Source organism: Orycteropus afer, unplaced genomic scaffold (assembly GCF_000298275.1).
Source record: "Orycteropus afer afer isolate SDZICR_OR568_19922 unplaced genomic scaffold, OryAfe1.0 scaffold00027, whole genome shotgun sequence".
In the NCBI taxonomy this organism is placed as follows: domain Eukaryota; kingdom Metazoa; phylum Chordata; class Mammalia; order Tubulidentata; family Orycteropodidae; genus Orycteropus; species Orycteropus afer.
Window position 1 is genome coordinate 2,584,532 of NW_006921614.1, and position 21,784 is coordinate 2,606,315.

The 21,784-nt window shown below is 38.1% G+C and overlaps 1 protein-coding gene across 1 annotated transcript in view; it reads left to right on the top strand.

Annotated features, from left to right (window-relative positions):
• BLOC1S5 (biogenesis of lysosomal organelles complex 1 subunit 5) overlaps positions 1-21,784 on the top strand; it is a 49,318-nt gene that overhangs the window by 2,145 nt on the left and 25,389 nt on the right. The window contains exon 2 of the mRNA XM_007935333.1: positions 5,280-5,362. Coding sequence (XP_007933524.1) covers positions 5,280-5,362 — 83 coding nt within the window. The remainder of the gene's footprint in view (positions 1-5,279; positions 5,363-21,784) is intronic.

Genomic DNA, 21,784 nt, shown 5'->3' on the forward strand with positions numbered 1-21,784 from the left:
CTCGGAAACCCAAGGAGGGGTCGCTATGAGTCGGGGCCGACTCGACGGCAAATAACAACAACAACAATAGTATACAACCATTACCATTGTCTATTTTCAAAAGTTTTTTATCACCCCAAACACAACTCTGTAACCATTCCCCTCTCCCCAGCCCCTGGTTGTTGTTGTTAGGTGCCATTGAGTTGGTTCTAACAGCAACCATATGTATAACAGAATGAAACATTGCCAGGCCCTGCACAATCCTCATATTTCATTGCTATGTTTGAGCTTATTGCTGTAGCCACTGTGTCAGTCCATATTGTTGAGGGTCTTCCTCTTTTTCGCTGACCCTCTGCTTTACCAAGTATCATATCCTCCAGGGAGATCCTTCCTAATAACATGTCCAAAGTACATGAGACAAAGTCTCACCTTTCTCCTGTCTATGGGACATTCTGGTTATACTTCTTCCAAGGCAGAATTGTTCCTTCTGACAGTCCATGGTATATTCAGTATTTTTCACCAGCACCATAATTCAATGTCAATTTTTTTTGTCTTTTTATTCATTATGCAATTTTGCATGGAAATGAGACACAATTGAAAATACTATGGCCTGGGTCAGGCACACCTTAGTCTTCAAAGTAACATCTTTGCTTTTGAACACTTTAAAGAGGTCCCTTTACAGTGGGTTGGTCCTACCCAGTACATTGTTTGACTTCTTGACTGATCGAAGGAAAATGATAACAGCCCCTGGTAACCCCTAAAAAACTCTTAGCTCTATGCGTTTTTCTATTCTAGATACTTCATATAAGTAAGATGATATAATATTTGCCTTTTGTTATCTGAATTATTTCACTTAGTTATTTCACTCAATAAGGTTCATGCATGTCATAGCATATAATAGCACTTCATTTTTCTCTATGGGTGAATAATATTCTGTTGTATGTATATAATACATTTTTTTTACTTATTTATCTGTTGAACAGATAGGGTGCTTCAACCTTTTGACTGTTGTAAATAACATTGTCGTAAACATTGGCATATAAATACATATTTGAGTCTCTGCTTTCAAGTCTTTTGGATATATACCAAAAAAACACAAAGACCAAACTCACTGCCATTGAGTCAATTCCAACTCATAGCAACCCCCATTGGGTTTCCGAGGTGGTAAATTTTTATGGAAGTAGATTGCCCAGTCTTCCTTCCATGGAGTGGCTGGTGAGTTTGAACCTCCAGCCTTTTGGTTAGCAGTGAAATACTTTAGGTTCTACACTATCAGAGCTCCTTAAGAAGTAGATACATATCAAGTGGAAATGCTAGGTCATATGATAATTCTGTGTTTAACTTTTTGAGTAAATGCTCAACTGTTTAGCAGATTTTTCACTTAAAGTCTACTTTGTCTCATATTAATGTAGTCACCCCATTACCTTTTAGCTGTTGTTTACCTGGAATATTTTTTCCCATCCTTTTACCTTTACAGTATAAGTGCCTTTGGACCTAAAGTGGATCTCTTGTATGTTGTTGTTGTTGTTATGTGTGGTCCAGTCAGACCTGACTCATAGCGACCCCTCCTTGGGTTTCCGAGGCAGTATCACTACGGAAGTAGATTGCCCCATCTTCCTTCCGAGGAGTGGCTGATGGGTTTGAACTGCCAGCCTTCTGGTTAGCAGTCAAGTGCCTTAGGCATTAGGCTACCAGAGCTCCTTATATACAATACATAATTGGGTCATGTTATCTATTCATTTTGCCAGTCTCTGCCTTTTGATTATAGAGTTGTCAGGTCAGGTCACTGCCGTCGAGTTGGATCCAATTCATAGCGACCCCTTGTTGGATTTCCAAGGTAGTATCACTATGGAGGTAGACTGTGCAACCTTCCTTCCGAGGAGTGCCTGGTGGGTTTGAACCGCCAGCCTTCTGGTTAGCGGTCAGATGCCTTAGGCACTATGCCACCAGAGCTCCCCCTATAGAGTTTTACCTTTAAAGTGACTTCTGTCATTTTGCTATTTGTTTTGTGCCTTACATCTTTTTGTCCCTCATTTCTTCTAATGCTGTCAACTTTTGTTTTAGTTGATTTTTTGTAGTAAACCATTTTGATTCCCTTGTTTCCTTTTATGTATAATTTTAGAAATTTTAGTGTGGTTACTGTGGGGATTACATTTAACATCTAAAGTATATAAAAACCTAGTTTAAATTGATATTAACTTCAATAACATACGAAAACTCTCTTCCTATACTGCTCTCCTCAACCCCCTGAAGTGTTGTCACAAATTGCATCTTTATACATTGTGTTCCTAATAACATACATTTCTAATTGATTGTTATGCATGTGTCTTTTAAATCACATAGGACATAAGAAGTGGAGTCACAAATAAAAATACTGTAAAACTGGCTTTATATTTACCTGTGAAGTTAATTTGCTGGGAATCTTTTTGTGGCTTTGAGTTACTGTCTAGTATTCCTTTATTTCTTTTGTTTATCTGGGAATGTCTTAATTTTGCCCTCATTTTTGAAGGTCTAGTTAGTGAGATATAGACTTCTTGGTTGAGAGTTACTGTCCTTTTTTTTTTTTTTTTTTTTTTGCTTCCTCTGTTTCTTTTTTCATATATTTTATTGTGGTAAATTACATATAAAAAAACCTCACTGCCATCAAGTCGGATCTGACTCATAGCGACCCCTCCTTGGGTTTCCGAGGTGGTATCACTACAGAAGTAGATTGCCCAGCCTGCCTTCCGAGGAGTGGCTGGTGGGTTTGAACCATCAGCCTTCTGGTTAGCAGTCAAATGCCTTAGGCACTATGCCACCAGACCTCCTAAAATAAATATAATAAAATATTTTTATATTTTTATTGTCACTTGGATGAAAGTTTATAGAGCAAATAATTTTCCTTACAGCAGTTCATATACATTTTGTTTCGTGACATTGACTGGATTTCCCCACAGTGTAACAGTTCTCTTCCCCCTTCCTCCCTTTCGTTACTTCTGTTTTCTTCTTTCCTGTGCATTCCTGCCCCCTGTGCTATCTCCTTGTGCAAACTGGCCTTCTGTTCTCCCATGATTGATTGTTCTAAGGAGTGGATCTACGTGATGTAAATGTTCACCCTATAAGCCTGTCTGTTGTTTGGCTGGAAGCCACAGAAGTAACTAGGAGTCATAGTCTCAGAGGTCTCACTAGGCTCTATCAAACCAGTAAATATGGTCTTTTTTATGATTTTGAGTTTTGTTCCACATTGTTCTCCCACTCTATCCCTGGTCTCCTGGACTGATCCCTTTCCTAGTGGTTGATGGTGGTAGCAGGGCACCATCTAGTTCTTCTGGTCTCAAGGTCATATAGGTTGAGGTTTGCATAGTCCATTAGTCCCTTGGACTAATTGTTTCCATATGTCTTTGGTTTTCTTCATTCTGTTTGCTCTGGATGAGGAGAGACCCATTGTTGCATCTAGATGGCCACTTGCAAGCTTTAAAACTCCAGTCGCTACTCACCAAAGTAAGATATAGAACAATGTTTTTGTATAGTATGTTATAATGATTGAGTTTGATGGTTGACATTTACTTTCTTTGGGCACTTTGAATATGTCATCCCACTGCTTTCTGGCCCCCATGGTTTCTGAGGATAAATCAACGTTTAATCTTACAGAATGTGGAAATTATCGAACAGTATCATTAATATCGCACGCAAGTAAGATCTTACTGAAGATAATTCAAAAACGGTTGCAGTAGATATTGACAGAGAACTTCCAGAGGTGCAAGCTGGACTCAGAAAAGGGTATGTGACAAGAGATATCATAGCTGCTGTCAGATGGATCTTGGCACAAGGCAAAGAATACCAGAAAGATGTTTACTTGTGCTTTATTGACTATGTAAAGGGATTTGATTGTGTGGATCATGACAAATTGTGGATAACATTGAGAAGAATGGGAATTCCTGAACACTTGATTGTACTCATGAGGAACCTGTACCTTGACCAGGAGGCTGTCATTCGAATGGAACAAGGGGACATTGCATGGTTTAAAATCAGGAAGGGAGTGCATCAGGGTTGTATCCTTTTCCCATACTTATTCAATCTGTAATGCGAGCACATAATCCAAGAAGCTGGACTATATGAAGAAAAACATGGCATCAGGGTTGGAGAAAGAATCATTAACAACCTGAGATACGCTGATGATACAACTCTGCTTGCTGAAAGCAAGGATGACTTGAGGCACTTACTGATGAAGATTGAGGAACACAGTCTGCAGTATGGATTACAACTCAATATAAAGAAGACAAAAATCCTCACAACTGGACCAATAAGCAACATCACGATAAATGGAGAAAAGATTGAGGTTGTCAGAGAATTCATATTGCTTGGTTCTACAATCGATGCCAATGGAAGCAGCAGTCAGGACATTAGATGACGTGTAGCACTGGGCAGGTCAGCTGCGAAGGAACTCTTTCAAGTGCTGAGGAGCAAGGACGTCTCCTTGAGGACTAAGGTGCGCCTGACACAAGCCATGTTATTTCCAATCGCCTCATATGCATGTGAGAGCTGGACAATGAATAAGGAAGACCGAAGACGAGTTGATGCTTTTGAGTTGTGGTACTGGTGAAGAATGCTGAAGGTACCATGGACTGCCAAAATAACTAACAGATCTGTCCCGGAGGAAGTACAGCCAAGATGCTTCTTGGAAGAAGAATGGCCAGACTTCATCTCACCTACTTTGGTCATGTTGTCAGAAGGGACCATTCCCTGGAGAAGGATGTCATGCTTGGTAAGGTGGAGGGTTGACAAAAGAGGGGGAGGCCTTCGACGAGATGGATTGACATGGTGGCTGCGATAATGGGCTCAAGTATAGCAAGAATTGTGGAGCTGGCGCGGGATTGGGCGGTGTTTTTGTTTTGCTGTGCATGGGGTAGCTATGAGTCAGAAACAACTTGATGGCACCTAACAATGACAATCTTATTGAGGATCTCTTGTATGTGACAATTTGTTTCTCTTTTGCTGCTTTCAAAATTCTCCATCACCCATGCTTTAATAAACATTTATATATGTCTCATTCGTTTGCACCGGAGTTTATGTAGGGTCAACACCAAGTCATGGAATTACTAGTTATACGAATCTTCAACTTTATTAGATATTGCAAATTATTCTCATAAGTAGTTGTACCAATTTATACACCCACTGTCAGTGGATGATATTCCCTCTTAATTCATAGTTAAAACTGGATTTTAACCTTCACAAATTCATAGGGAGAAAGAAGAGTAAAACAAACTAGTTACTATGATATTTAGCATGTATTAACCCTGAATTTCATTTTGTCTTTATAGATCTTGGAGAAATTCATTCAAGGCTTTTAGATCACAGACCAGTTATTCAAGGTGAAACCCGTTATTTTGTGAAAGAATTTGAAGTGAGTATTTAAAACTTATTTTGTAAAAACTATTTTGCCCTAATTGTTAGAGTGTATATGGAAGTGAAATTCCTGAATTTTGAAATCTAATTTCAATTCCTGAGTTCATGGAAGTACATAAAGTATAACTTACAAAAAGGCATTATCTTTTAATGGAGTCAGTTATAACACTAGGCAGCAAGAGGCTTGGGTTCAGGTTTGGGTACCTGCTATAGAGTATGCAGTGATCAGTGTTTTCCTCTAAAAGTACATACAGTGAAAAAAAAAAAGATTTTAAAGACTGGTAGGTCTGAATTTACAAGAGATATTTTTAATACATTTTTTGTGGTATCAGCATCTACTGTAACACTCAGGTTAAAACTTGAGAGCATCCTTGGCCATTCCCTCCCCATTAGGTTCTAAATTCAGTGATGAAGTTCTAGATTTCACCTCCTAAATCTCCATGCCTTCTGATTGGTATGCCTGTATTATCAGTTCGTCAAATTCGGTCTTCACCCTGCTGCCAGAGTGCTCTAATGTACCATTTCACCTTTTATAACCCTTTAATACCATTTATGGTCTACAGAATAAAGTCCAAGCATTCTCTTATAACCTGGCTCCTACCTTTCTAGTTTTATCATTGACCCTTCCCTACCTTACATCTATGTTCCAGTGATACTGATTCACCAAAATGCTACTCTATTTCATATTACTGTTGTTCACTGTACATGAAACAGTAGCATACCAAGCTACTGCTGTTGGATGGATGGCCAGAGGTGTCATACAAACAACTTCATGATTCTGTGTAAATTGGGATTCTAATTTCAAATGAAACTCTGACCAAGCAGGACAGCTAAACCAGCCCAAAAGAGCTTTTAATAAACTCTTTAAAATTACAGAAAGCCGGTATGGCTACAAAACAGTCAGGCAACCCCATGTGTGTCAGAATAGAACTGTGCTCTGTAGGGTTTTCAATGCCTAATGTCTTGAAAGTAGAACACCAGACCTTTCTTCTGATGTGCCTGTGGGTGGACTTGAACCTCCAAACTTTTAGTTAATGACCATAAGTCAGAATTGGCTCAATGGCAACGGGGTTGTTTTCTTTTTTTTTTTCTTTTCTTTTTTTTTTTAAATACAGCAGGATATTCAAATTAGAGGGACATAGCTGCAGCATTAGATAACTATTTCTGGGCTTAACAGACTTCATTACTCAAAAATCACATAATACTTACCTCACAGGTTGTTGTAAAGATTTAAGAAGTATGTATGTGTGTTTCTTAGGATATTGTCTAGTATCTAGGAATAGCTTAGCTATCATCATTAATGAAGGAGTTCTGGTGGTACAGTGGTTAAAGCATTTGGCTGCTAACCAAAAGGCTGGTGGTTTAAACCCACCAGATGTTGCAGAAGAAAGATGAGTCATTCTGCTTTCATAAAGATTTATGGCCTTGGAAATCTTACCAAGCAGTTTTCTGTCCTGTAGTGTCACTATGAGTTGGAATCAACTCGATGGCAGTGGATTTTTGGGTATCATCATCATCATTATTATTCTGAGATAAGAATAATGTGGAGGACACAAAAAATTATTCATTATCCTTATCCCTTGTTATGCTATATATAGTAAAAGTAAGAGTAAACTGGAAATTTATGTATAAACTTACTATGAGTTCTTTATAGCGTGTTGAATAAATATGTTTTTAAAATTGCATGGAATATTCTATAAAGAATGTGTTTAGTCATTCCCAAGCAAATCATTTGGTCATCTTCATAAAGAAAAACCCAAACACAGTGCTGTGGAGTTGGACCCAACTCACAGCAACCCCTCCTTGGGTTTCTGAGGCAGTGTCACTACGGGAGTAGATTGCCCAACCTTCCTTCTGAGGAGTGGCTGGTGGCTGGGTTTGAACTGCAAGCCTTCTGGTTAGCAGTCAGATGCCTTGGGCACTACGCCACCAGGACCCCTAGGTAAATATCAGCAATGAGAAAAATGTGCTTGATTTTTGTAGTCCAGATTCTGGTGTGCAGAGCAGGCAAAGCCATGTAAAGAGCAACTTTTTCAGAATTTGGCTTTAGTGGTACTTGCTATTGTGCTAATTAGCAGTCACTCCTCCATTTTCTCTATAAAAAGATTCAAATTTTATTGCTTACTTTAATTATGCAACTTATCCTCACATAATTTAAATCAAATGTATTTTTTGAGTCACATAGTTCCTATCACACTATCTAAAGTAATATGTTAAGTAAGAACTAATACTATTTTTTTTTTACATTTCATAAGATCATTTTATTTAAACTGTACTCACATATCTTTGATAGTATCTTTATTGCTAGAATAACTTTTTGAATCACCTGATCTTTTCCAGACCACATTCTCTTAGATTAGTGAGGTATGACACTTTTTGAATTTATGTATAATTGTATTCCTGGAAAACTTTCTCAAGCCAAAAGTATATTTTTGTGTAACACTGGGATAGTTTTTTTCATATGTCCTAAACATGTCTATTTGTGATTTATACAGTATAACATGTTTTTTTGAGAAAGCAGTCTTTAAAAGGTATGTGTACAACAACATTGAACCATGTAGTTGAGAGGTCATACCTCTATAAATAGTTCCTGAATCTCGATTCAATTTCTTAGCTATTCCTCCCCCCCAAATTTCATTTATTTTGTTACTGAGAATATACACAGCAAAACATACACCAGTTAAACAGTTTCTACATGTACAGTTTAGTGACACTGATTATTTTTTTCAAATTGTGCAACCATTCTCACCTTCCTTTCTGATTTGTTCCTCCCTCACTAACATAAATTCATTGCCTCCTAATCTAGTCAAGTTGCTTTTGTCACTTTGATTCCATATAGGTAGTTCTTAAAAGATCATAATACTCAAGGCAGACCTTTTCTTACTAGTTAAACTAAACTATTCTTTTGTTTTAAGATGACTTCAAGGGATGTTTTTGTTTAAGGTTTGAAGATTATCTCAGAGCAATAGTTTCAGAGGTTCTTCCACCCTCCATGGCTCCAGAAAGTCTGGAGACCATGAGGATTTGAAATTCTGTTCTGCATATTCTCCCTTTTGATCAGGATTCTTCTATGGACTCTGATCAAAATGTTTAATGATTTCTCAACAAAATCCTAGCCAATACATTTCAACAAGATGTTAGAAAAATAATATATCATGATGAAGAGGGATTCATACCAGGTATGCAAGGATACTTCAACATTAGAAAAACAATCAGTGTAATTCACCATATAAATAATATAAAAGAAGAGAACCACATGATTGTACTAATTGATACAGAAAAAACATTTGGCAAAATGCAATACCCATTCCTGATAAAAATGCTGAACAAAATAGGACTAGGAGGGAAGTCTCTCAACATAATTAAGGGCATATACACAAAATCCAACATTATTCTCAACGGAGAGAGACTGTAAGTATTCCCTTATGAACAGGTACCAGACAAGGATGCCCTGTATCATCACTCCTATTCAATATTGTATTGGAAGTCCTAGCTAGAGCAATAAGACAAGAAAGAGAAAAGACACTGGAATTGGCAAAGAAGTAAAACTATCTCTATTTGCAGATGGTATGGTCTTATACATAGAAAATCCCAAACACTAAGAAAATTACTAGAACGAATTGAAAGTTTCAGCAGAGTGGCAGGGTACATGATCAACTTATAAAAATCAGCCGGATGCCTTTACACTAAACTCTGAAAAGGAAATCAGGAAAGCAGTACTATTTGCAATAACCACCCAAAAGATGAAGTTCTTAGGAATAAATCTAACTGGAGACACAAAAGAAAACTACAAAACACTATGACAAGAAGCCAAAAGACACCTACATATATGGAAGAATATGCCACGCTCATGGATAAGAAGACTTAACATAGGGAAAATGTCAGTACTACCCAAAACAATCTACAGATATAATACAAACCTGATGCACATTCCATCATCTTTCTTTAAAGAAATGGAAAAACTAATCACTAACTTGATATGGAAAGGAAAGAGACCCTGGATCAAGAAAGCACTACTAAAGAACAAAACAGAAGGCCTTAAACTCCTTGATCTTAAAATCCTGCTTCATAGCCACAGTAGTTAAAACAGCCTGGTACTGTGGTACAACAACAGACACATAGACCAGTGGAACAGAATTGAGAACCCAGAAGTAAATTCATTTACCCGTGGATAGTTGATCTTTAACAAGGATCCAAAACTCATTAAATGAGGTAGAGATAGTCTCTTTTCTTTTTTTTCTAGGACTTCATCATCTGGGGAAGAGATAGTCTAATAAACGATGCTGGCAAAACTGAATATCCATTTGCAGATAAATGAAACAGGATCCGTATCTCACATCATGTATAAAACAAACTCAAATTGGATAAAAAACAAAATCATAAAGACCATTAAAGAAAAAATAGGGACAAAATTAGGGGCCCTAATTCAGGACTTAAATACACTATTGAACATAACTAGAGATGTACAGGCACCAGAAGACAAAATATATGACTGAGACCTCCTAAAAACTAGACACTTGTGTCCATCAAAAGATTTCAACAAAAGAGTGAAAAGAACTTGCAGACTGGGAAAAAAAATTTGGCAGTGACATATTGGGCAAAGGGCTGATCTCTAAAATGTATAGAAAATGTCAACAACTTAACAAAAAGACATATAGTACAATTAAAAAATGAGCAGAGTACATAATCAGACACTTCACCAAAGAAGACATTGAGGCAGCTAACATGAAGAAAAGCTTATGATCATTAACCATAAGAGAGATGCAGATCGAACAATGAGATATCATCTCACCCTAGCACTAATAACTAACTAACTCACTGCTGTTGAGTCAGGTCCAACTCACAGCGACCCTTCCTTGGGTTTCTGAGGCTGTATCACTAGCAAAGTTTGGGGAAAAAAAAAAAAAACCCAACAAATGCTTGTAAGAGTTTGGAGACACTGGAACCCTTGTACACTGCTATTGGGACTACAAAAAAGGTACAACCACTGTGGAAAATGGTGTGATGCTTCCTTAAAAAGCTGGAAATAGAAATACCATATGATCCAGCAATCCCACTGCTAGGTATGCATCCTAGAGAAATAAGAACCAGACATGAACAGATATATGAATACCCATGTTCATTACAACACTATTCACAATAACAAAAAGGTGGAAACAACTTAAATGCCCATCGATGGAGGAATGGATCAAACAACTGTGGTACATGCACACAGTGGAATACTATGCAACAATAAAGAACAGTGATGAATCTGTGAGACATAACATGGATGAACTTAGTGGGCTTTATGCTGAGTGAAATTAGTCCATGACGGACAAATATTATATGAGATCACTGTTGTAGAAAGTCAAAAAAAGGATTTCATAAACACAAAAAATATTTTTTGATGGTTACCAGTGGTGGGATTACATCTCAATATAAAGAAAACAAAAATCCTCACAACTGGACAAATGAGCAGCATCACAATCAATGGAGAGAAGATTGAGGTTGTCAAAGAATTCACGTTGCTTGGTTCCACAATCGACACCAACGGAAGCAGCAGTCAGGACATTAGACGACGTGTAGCACTGGGAAAGTCAACCACGAAGGAACTGGTTCAAGTGCTGAGGAGCAAGGATGTGTCCTTGAGGACTAAAGTGTGCCTGACACAAGCCATGATATTTCCAGTTGCCTCATATGCATGTGAGAGCTGGACAATGAATAAGGAAGACCGAAGACGAGTTGATGCTTTTGAGTTGTGGTGCTGGCGAAGAATGCTGAAAGTACCATGGACTGCTAAAAGAACTAACAGATCTGTCCTGGAGGAAGTGCACCTGAAATGCTCTTTGGAAGCGAGAATAGCCAGACTTTGTCTCACCTACTTTGGTCATGTTGTGAGAAGGGACCATTCCCTGGAGAAATATGTCATGCTTGGTAAGGTGGAGTGTCGATGAAAGAGGGGAAGCCTTCAACAAGATGGATTGACATGGTGGCTGCAATGATGGGCTCAAGTATAGCAGTGATCATGGAGCTGGCGTGGGATCGGGCGGTGTTTTCGTTCTGCTGTACACGGGGTCGCTATGAGTCAGTGCAAAAAGGGCAAGAAGGCCACATGTTCTGACCTCCTCTAATCCTACAACAGGAAGACAGGATTACCAGCAGTAACCCAAGGCCTATTACTGCAAGGCCAGACATGCTGCCTCCCTCCAGCCCTTTCACCAGCCATTCCTCCCAAAGCACCCACCACCTCTCTCCTGGGTTCGATAATTCGCTGCAGTGGCCACACAGAACTTACGGATTATGGGGTTTATTAGGGAGGCACCAGGCTACAACTCAAGTTCAGGAAGAACGCTCAGTCTCTCTCCCAGCCCACCGTCCCTCAGCCAACAGTCTCTCACAGTCTCTTTCCCAGCAGTGCTGGTCCCTCGGTGTCTCACTCAGCAATGTGTGTCTCTTGCATCTCTTTCCCAGCAGCACGTGTCTCTTTCAGGGGCGCGTGTCTCTTTCGGCAGCACGTCTTCCTCCACCAGTAGTCAGAGAGAGTTCTGCCTCCAGGAGGCCGCCTTTTGAGCCCAGAAGGGTGGTCAAACTAGCCAATCACAGCATCAGAACTCTAAGCACGTGAGAGAGAGAGTGGGAACCTCCCAGAACATTGTATTGTGCCACACCCAACAGAAATAACCCAGGTGGATAGCTCCTCAGTTGCTCATAGAAAATCCCACCTTGGAGTTTACAAAGACTTATGGGTAGAAAAGCCACACTAAGTAATTTACTACACTGCAGTCAGAAACAACAGCACCTAACAACAACAGTGGTGGATGGGAAGGGGGATGGTGGTAAACCACTATATAGAGAGTGCACATATTAACTTGGGAACACTGCCTTTTGCAGAGTTACCAAAAAAAAAAAAGGAAGAAAAAATGTTCAGTGATGGTAGCTGGGCACTGTCCAGTTCTTTTCTTATGGCAAAGGAGGCAGTTGTTCACGAGGCAGTTAGGTGCACATTCCATATCTTCCTGCTATTCCTAATTCTCCTTCCTCTGTTGTTCCAAGTGAATAGAGACCAGTTGTTGTGCCTTGCATGGTTGTGTGCAAGCTTTTAAGACCCCAGGCACTATGCAGCAAACTAGGAGGTAGTACAAAAACACTAAATACGTTAGTAGGCCAGTTAACTGAGATGTCTCGTGAAGCCATGATCCTAAAGCTCCCAACCAAAGAACCAAATCCCATGAGGTATTTGGTTGTACCTATGCGGCCTATGTACAACTTATTGACAGCAATTATGATAAATAGACTGTGCAGCCCTACCTTTAATCAGTGTGATTTTTCCATGACTCTTAGATTTTTTTTAATTTTTAATATGTTCCATTGGATAACCTCTTATTATTATTAGATACTGTTGAGTCAGTTCCAACTTAACAGCAATCCCATGTGTTACAGAATAGAACTGCTCCATAAAGTTTTTTTTTTGGCTGTAATTTAGGTTTGAACCACCGACTTTTAGGTTAGCAGTTGAGTACAAACCATTTGTGCCACCTAGGGACCTTGGATGACCTCTGTAAGAGTCTAAGCCTTTGTTAAATTGTTTCAGGCTAATATGTCTGTCCTACATGGTCTTTTGTTGCTCAAAATAAAATAGTTTATGTGAATAAGAGCTACTTTGATATTAAGCAACTAATGCTTTGCTGAGGAATTTTCTTTTTGGCTGGGGGTGGGAGAGAGAGAGAGATTCATTTTACATTTGAGCTCATATTTTGTATCTTTCTGTGTATACTGTATATTATTCTGTGATGCCTTTTCCCCTTTGTTATGCCTGGCAAATGCATATCTACCCTTTAAGATCTGGCTTTCTGAAGATTTCCTGCAACTACCATCCTGGCTTCCCTTGCCATTTTTACTTTTCTACTTTTCCTTTTTATTCTACCTGTGTATCTTTATTACAGTACCTATCATATTATTTTGAAAATTGTTTACATAACTCTCCTCTTATGAGCATTTTGAAAGTAGGTATTATGTATTAATCATCTTTGTATTCCTAGCACTGAGCAGAGTATGTAGCCCGTAATAGTTACTTAATAAATGTTTTTGAAATGATGGCTCTTGAATGGATTTTAAATTTTGACTCTTATGCTTTTTAGCTGTGTGACTTTGATAGGTTAATTAGCCTTTCTTACCCTCACTTTTTTCTCATATCTACCTGTAATTTTGATATCTCAATGAAATTTGTCTCAATGAAATTTGTTAATATTGTTAATTAATGTACATAAAGCATCTAGCACACTGCCTACACACATTGATTGTCAAGGTAATTAGATAGTACTATATTTGTTACCTAATAATAATCCATAACAAATTATCACATATGTAGCAGCTTAAAAAATACCCATTTATCATTCTGTAGGTCAGAAGTCTGGGCATGGTATGGCTGGGTCCCCTGCTTTAAATGGCTAAAACCAAAATGTTGTTTAGGCTCTGTTCTGATGTAGCTTGGGGGGTCCTTCCACAAACCAATGGGTTGTGTCAGGATTCAATTCCTTGCAGTTGTAGGACTAAAGTTTTCGTTTTTCTTGCTGACTGTCAACCAGAGGCCATTCTCAGTTCTTAGAGGCTACCCACTTTCTTTACCATATGGCCCCTTCAATCTTCAGAACCAGTAATGGAGAATCTCCCTCACGTTGAATCCCTTTCATGTTTCAAATCTCTTGCTGGGAAAAACCCAGTCCCTTTCAAGAACTTACCTGACTAGGTCAGGGGAGCTCTCATGGCATAATGGTTAAAGTGTTTGGCTGCTAACTGAAAGGTCAGTGGTTTGAACCCACCAGCCACTCTGCAGAAGAAAGATGAGATAGTCTGCTTCTGTAAAGATTTATAGCCATGGAAGAAACCTTATGGTTCTACTCTACCCTATAAGGTCACTATGAGTTGGAATCACCAAAGAAGACATTGATGGTAGTGGGTTTGGTTTTGGTTTTGACCAAGTTAGGCCCACTGAGGATAATTTCCCTTTCTTAAAATTATATTCACAGAACTACTGCATAGCACCACCTAGATTAATGATTGATTGGGAGAAGTTGTGTATGCATAAGAGGGCAGAGGACCTTGAGAACCATCTTAGTATTTATAACTTCTTATATTTTTCTTGTTTACTTATTTATTATTTGTCTTCATAAGAGCTTAGGCACCCTGAGAGTAGAGACTTACCTTTCCCATTCTGTTAGTGCCTAAAACAATGTCTGGTACATGTTGGTTCCTAAAATTAAAAAAAAAAAACAGGCAGTAGAGCTTGAACTAAAGCTTGGATTTTCTTCCATCTACCACCCTTTTGTGTAAGTCTTTTTTTTTTTTTTTTTTGCCAGCTAGGTTAATTTGAAAGGAGCTTTGGTGGTGTAGTGGTTAAGACACATGCTGCTAAACCAAAAGGTCAGTGGTTCAAAGCCACCATCTGCCCTGTGGGAGAAATGAGGCAGTCTGCTTCTGTAAAGATTTACAGGCTTGGAAACCCTATGGGACAGTTCAGCTCTGTCCTCTAGGATCACTATGAGTTAGAATCGACTTGTCAGTGGGTATGGGTTTTGGTTTAGGTTAATTTGAAATACTAGATAGTTTTTATAAGTATCTAAAAATCTACATTATATTTAAAAAGCATAGCATTTTGGAATTAAGAGAGAGTTTTTAATCCAAGCCTCTCACTTGGTTGAAATAGAACCATTGAAATGGAATGCAGTGTGTGAAGAGTCATGTAGCTAATTAGTGGCAGAATTATTCCTGGAATCCAAGTGTCACATATTAGTGTTTTAAAATAATGTAGATGGTTTCTGTGAAACTGAGTCTTAAAGATGAAAGAAGTGTTACTTTTATGCTTTTGAATATGTTTCATTCAAGATCCCTTTATTTTTTTTAAAAGCAGATACTTCTTTTAGCTGGAATAGAAGATAGTTACCAAGCAAAGATAAGCATGTGTCAGAGAGGAGAGGAATTGTTTGTATTCAGCACTGTTAAGCCATCCAGCATCTTTTTGGAGAGGATACTGTGTTGGTGGGTAGAACAAACATGGGCCTTAGAGCCTGATGTACCTGGTTTCAAATTCTGGCATCTCTCTTATTAGCGCTGATAACTTTATTTACTAAGGCTCAGTTTCTCCTTCTTTAAAATGGGAATAACAACATATACTGAGGAGTTTTTGTGAGGATTAAATGAAATCCTTAGCATACAGGTGTTAAACAGTGTTGGTAATTATTAAGAGAAAGGGTAGCAAGTACAAGCAAATACGAATGTATTAATTCAGAAACTTGCAGAAATTTGAATTGAATAATTTTATTTTATAGTATCTTTAGGAAGAATAGAGATTTGCTAAGCAAATGGCAGAAACATTACTTCAGGAAAATGTTCAAAATGTAATGTTAAGGTATTTTTTGTTTCTCCTAGTTATCACACAAGTTCGCCAAGTTAATGTTTATTAAAGAATAAAATGTTCACACTAGTAAGAGATGCAAGCCTATATTAATTAAGTTGAACAAAATGTCTTGAACACTTATTTTGTGTGAGGTTTAATGTTAGGAACTAAATCTGTATCAGTTAATAAGAAATAAGACAAACACAGATCCACCCATTACGAAATAAGGCATTCTTACGTTGTCATTGGAAGAATTCCATCCCAAGGTCTCAAAAATATTGTGCTAGGAGCTCTGGTAGCATAGTGCCTAAGGCACTTGACTGCTAACCAGAAGGCTGGTGGTTCAAACCCACTTGCCACTCCTCAGAAGGAAGGTTGGGCAATCCTACTTCCGTAGTGATACCACCTTGGAAACCCAAGGAGGGGTCGCTATAAGTCGGGGCTGACTCAACAGCATAAACAACAACAACAGCAACAGCTAAGTTTGAGCTTTTACCTTCAATTTAGTGTAATGTAACTCCTTTTCTTGAAAAGCCTTTGATTCAGTCTTTTCACACAGTGACCTCTCCAGTTGGTCTTAAACCCAGAAAGCCAAACCCACTGCCACTGAGTTGATTCTAACTCACAGTGACCTTATAGGTCAGAGTAAACTGCTGCATAGCATTTCCAAGGCTGTAAATCTTTACAGAAGCAGACTGCCTCATCTTTCTCCTGTGGAACGGCCGGTGGGTTTGAACTGCCAGCCTTTGGGTTAGTAGCCAATAGCTTTTAACCACTGTGCCACCAGAGCTCCTTAACAGAGTAGAACTACCCTATAGAGTTTCCAAGGCTATAATCTTAATGGAGCAGACTGTCACATTTTTCTCCTGCAGAGTGGTTGGTGGCTTTGAACCACTGACCTTTTGGTTAGCAGCCAAACATTTAACCACTGTGCCATCAGGGTTCCACCAAGTTGATTTTATTGAGGGTTTAGTGTGGTATAGAAACTATCCTGCATGTCAGGCTCAGTTACCTTTTCTGCCTATTATACCCTGGTCTTTTACCTCAAATTAGGAGGAAAAAGCTGAATGTATTTTAGATTTAAAATATATTTAGATTTGAATATATCTAGGCATTATTTTAGGAGCTCTGGTAGCTTAGTGCCTAAAGCACTTGACTGCTAACCAGAAGGCCGGTGGTTGAAACCCACCAGCCACTCCTCGGAAGGAAGGTTGGGCAATCTACTTCCGTAGTGATGCCGCCTCGGAAACCCAAGGAGGGGTCTCTAGGATTCGGGTCCGACTCGAGGGCAAATAACAACAACAACAAAAGGCATTATTTACAGTTCTTTCCTCTCTTGGCCCAAATAACAATTTCCTATATCGTAGTGCCTAAGGCATTTGACTGCTAACCAGAAGGTTGGCAGTTCAGACCCACTAGCCACTCTGCAGAAAGAAGACTGGGTAATCTACTTCTGTAAAGATTTACCACCTCAGAAACCCAAAGGGGATCGCTATGAGTCTGAATTGACTAGATGGCAGTGAATTTATATTTAATAATAGGGTCCTTTGCTCAGAGTTGTATAGTTGGACAGGGAAGAGTGGTAACATGTAAATACCAGTGCTTCCTAGAATTTTCATCTTATATATACCACTTAAGTGTAGTTCAGTTTAAGAAAAACTGGGTTGCATTTAAAGCTAAAGTTCTTCATGGTTTATGTATTTTAAAGAAACGTGCATGATGGCAGCATAATTATCTTTTTCTTTATAAAATTTTATTTCTAAAAGAAGTGAAAGGTACCACATGGTGGCAGCATTACTTAAATTATTGAAGTACTGCTATAACATTTTAAAGTCTCTGTGTTCATTGGTATTTAAGAATAATTGACTATCTTTCTTTTGGCTTTTTAAACATTTTTTTATTCCTTTGATTCCAAGGAAAATCATGAACAGAGATTCAGAACTATCTCTTTTCAGTTGGGTCCTCCTATTAGTGTAATAGTATCAGTGGATAAAGGCATTGTCTTTCTAGCCATGGAGGAGATGTCATGGCCTTTCTCATGTGGCACAGAGGAGATACTCATGTGTATCAGTGAGTAATAATAAAATATTTATAAGATATATAATGTGTACAGTTTCTTACTTAGCTTTTAGCTGACTTCATTCATTCAGTGGTTTAAGGAAGAGACATGGCTAAAGAGATGTAAAGGATTCAAGAGAAAGTAATAATTACTGATGATAGATAATAAATATCCAATTATGTGTGATATGAGCACCTGGATAATAAAATCAAAGCAATTTAGCAGAACACATAAAAACTAGAATTCAAGAAACTTGCCTTAAATAGAAAAAGTATTGAAATTATGTATTGGAAGAACATACTGTATGTCAGGGGAAATTAGCCTGGAACAGCCAGCAATAAGACATTTTCTAATAAATCTATTGGACTTTATTGAAAAAATACTCTTTTAGGCATACAGACAAAATGGCTAAGTTGCTTTTGAGGTGAAGAAAATAACATTGTTAACAGATTTATCTGTCTTATGCCAGAAGACAATGAAGTAATACATATAAGAGGCTTAAGGAAAGAAAATGTGAGCCAGGGATTGCATTTTGTTTACTATGCTGGTGTTCCGAGACCTGGAGAGAAGCAGATGAGACGGGAGGATAAATAAAACTTCTGTAGCCCTGAATTTAAATTCGACAGTCAGTATGAGCTCAAGATGTGGTTTTCTTTTTAAAAAATTATTTCTTAGCTTTGCCCACTGAAATGCCTAGTAACAATGACCAACCCAGTAGCAAAGTACACCCTCGGTGCTCAGTCTGTAAATTATATTTCTAAATATGAATAGTATTTAGAGCCCTGCTGACTCCAACTCTAGAGTTTTTAAGATGAGTCAGGAACATCAGGGCAAATCAGAAAACAAAAGAGCTACTAAGGAATACTAGATAGAGATTTGTCAAAAGCATGCCAGAACCAATTTGAATAAGCTCCCACTAGACAAGATAGAACAATTTGAGCATCGATCAGGACAAATAAATAAAGAATTGAAATACCTCAACTATGTTTAAATCTATGAATCATTGAGAGGTGTAAAAACAAATTATTGATCACCTTTAGTGAATACTGAAGACCAACTTATTATTTTTAAAACTGGTAAATAAAGGGAAAGAATCTAACATTTTATTCTGCCTTTCCATATGAGAACTGTCCTCAGAGTAAAGAACCAAAAGGTAGGTAGGGGAGATTTCTTTTATAGAAGTACTACTGCTAATAAAGAATGTTTCCAGCATCCTGTTGGAAGTGTACAACCTACCTCTGAAATGTTCTTGCAAAAAAGTCCAAAACAAAACAGAACCCTGAGTCTGATAAAGCCTCTAGTTCTAAGTACTGATTTACAGGAAAGAGAGGAGACAAAGGAATATATTAAATGATACCTCAGGGATTTATTCAACAACAAAAAAAAAAACACATTGTGGGAAACTGGACAGAACAAATGACTCACTTTTTTTTTGGTTAAACAAATTGCAAGAGAAAAAAGTTGTGGAGGGGAAATCTGTAGATTAAAAAAGACTTTAACTTATGCATTGATTCCAGTGTATGAATCTTATTTAGATTTTGATTCAAACAAACAGAAGGATAAAAAAGAACATTTATAGGACATTGGTAGAATGTGAACACTAATTTGATATTTCAGCTATTCAAGAATTGCTACTGATTTGTATGTGTATATATATGTACATAAACACACACACACACATATATATTTGAGGAATCTTTGTTTTTAAAGATATATAAATTTTGGAAGTGTATGAAGTGCTTACAAAGGAAAGAAAAATCAGTCACAAGTTCAAAATTGTTGAAACATAATGATGGGTACATGAAGATCTAACTATGTAAGTTTTTAATTTTTTCATTATAGAAAAATTAGAAAAAGTGAAAAAAAACTGGCCACAATTGCTCCATAAAGATGACTCGAAACAAAACAAAAACCCCAGTAACATAACTAACTTATTTTCTTACCATCAACTTTACCTTCCTTTTTTTTAATACACATTTTTTTCTTGAAATAATTTTAGATTTACAGTGTAGTTCCAAAGAAAGAACAGAGAGTTCCTGTATACCCCTCACCCAGTTTCTCCCATTACTAACATTACCATGCCACATTTACAAAAACTAAAAAAACAGACATTGGTACATCACTGTTCATGAAACTCCAGACTTTATTTTTATTTCACCAGTTTTTCCATTACTGTCTTCTTTCTGTTCCAGGATCTAATCCAGGGTACCACATTGCATTTAATTGTCATGTCTCCCTAGTCTTCTTTGGTCTGTAACCAATTTTCAGTCTTTCCTTGTTTTTCATGATCTTGACTGTATTGGGTACTGGTCAGGTGTCTGGTAGAATGTCCTCCGTTCTCTCTTGATTAGACTGGGGTTATGAGTTTTGGGGAAGAATACCATAGAGGTGAAGTACCTTCTCCCCAGTCATGTCATTGCTTGGTTGAAGTTGTTTTGCTAAGCTTCTCTACTCTAAGGTTAATATTTTTGCACTTCCCCTACTTCTTTGAAAATGAGTCACTGAGTCTAGCCCACCCTTCATTTGGTTGGAGGGGGATTAATTTCTACTTTTTGGAGGGGAAACCACCAGGACTACCCCCAAGTTCTGTGATTTACTAAAAGGACTACAGGACTTAGTCATACTCATGACTAAGATATATTTCAGCAAAGGTTTAAAAGGTGCATGGGAAGAAGTCCAAAGGAAACCAGACGCAAGCTTCCAACAGTCCTCTCCCGGTGGAGTCATACAGGATGAGCTTAAATCCTCCAACAGTGAGCTGTGACAACACGGGTGAAACATTGTCTAACATGGAAGCTTGCCTGAGCCTAGAGTCTAGGGTTTTTATTGGGGACTACTGGCCATGTAGGCATCTTCTGCCAAGCATGTACTAAAATTCTAGACTCTTAGATGGAAAGCGGGTGTTCAGCATTAACCACATTGTTTCTACAAGCAGTTTAGGCACAGGGAGACACTCTTATCATTTAGGGAACGTTTTATATCAGTGTAAGGAACTGTTTACTGGTCAGACTCAGGCTAAGGGCTAACCTTGCAAACAGGCCTTTTTAAGGAGAATGGCTTCAGGCCTGCTATCTTAACTTTTTTCTACATGGGGAAGTGTCAGCATATTTTTTATCACTTATTTTTATCTCAAGAAAAATTGAGTCAGATAAAAAATATGGAACATAATAATAGAAGTGACATGATGGTAAGAATATCTAAGGAAAATTCAAAATCAAATTACCACCAAAACCAAACCCACTGCCATCGAGTTGATTTTGACTAATTGTGACCCTATAGGACGGAGTACAGGAGCTCTGGTAGCATAGTGCTTAAGGCACTTGACTGCTAACCAGAAGTCTGGCAGTTCAAACCCACCAGCCACTTCTCGGAAGGAAGGTTGGGCAATCTACTTCCGTAGTGATACTGCCTCGGAAACCCAAGGAGAGGTTGTTATGAGTCGGGGCCGACTCGACGGCACACAACAACAACAACAACAACAACAACAGGATGGAGTACAACTGCCCCATAGGGTTTCTAAAGCTGTAAGTCTTCACGGATGCAGACTGCCTCATCTTTCTCCCACAGAGCAGCTGGTAGATTCAAACTGGCTACCTTTTTGTTAGCACCTCAGTGCTTTAACCACTGTGCCACTAGGGCTCCTAAAATCAGATTAAACTTATTTATTTATTTTGTTTCACAGGATAAAATACGTGCTAATATATATCGCTTTTCTTGTTCCTTTAGTGTTTCTCTTCCCAGTTAATTTTTTCTACTGTGTCTTCACATTACCTTCTCTTCTGTGTGTGTCAAATCTCCCTTTTTTAAAATCAACATTTGTTGTATTTAAATATTGTTCTGGTTACCTAGTGCTGCTCTGACAAAAAAATATACCACAAATGGGATGGTCTTAACAAACGGGAGTTTATTCTTACAATTTGGAGGCTTTAAGTCCAAGTTCAAAGTGCCAGGCTCTAGGGGCTGGGTGAAAGCCCCTCAGCCTTGGGCTT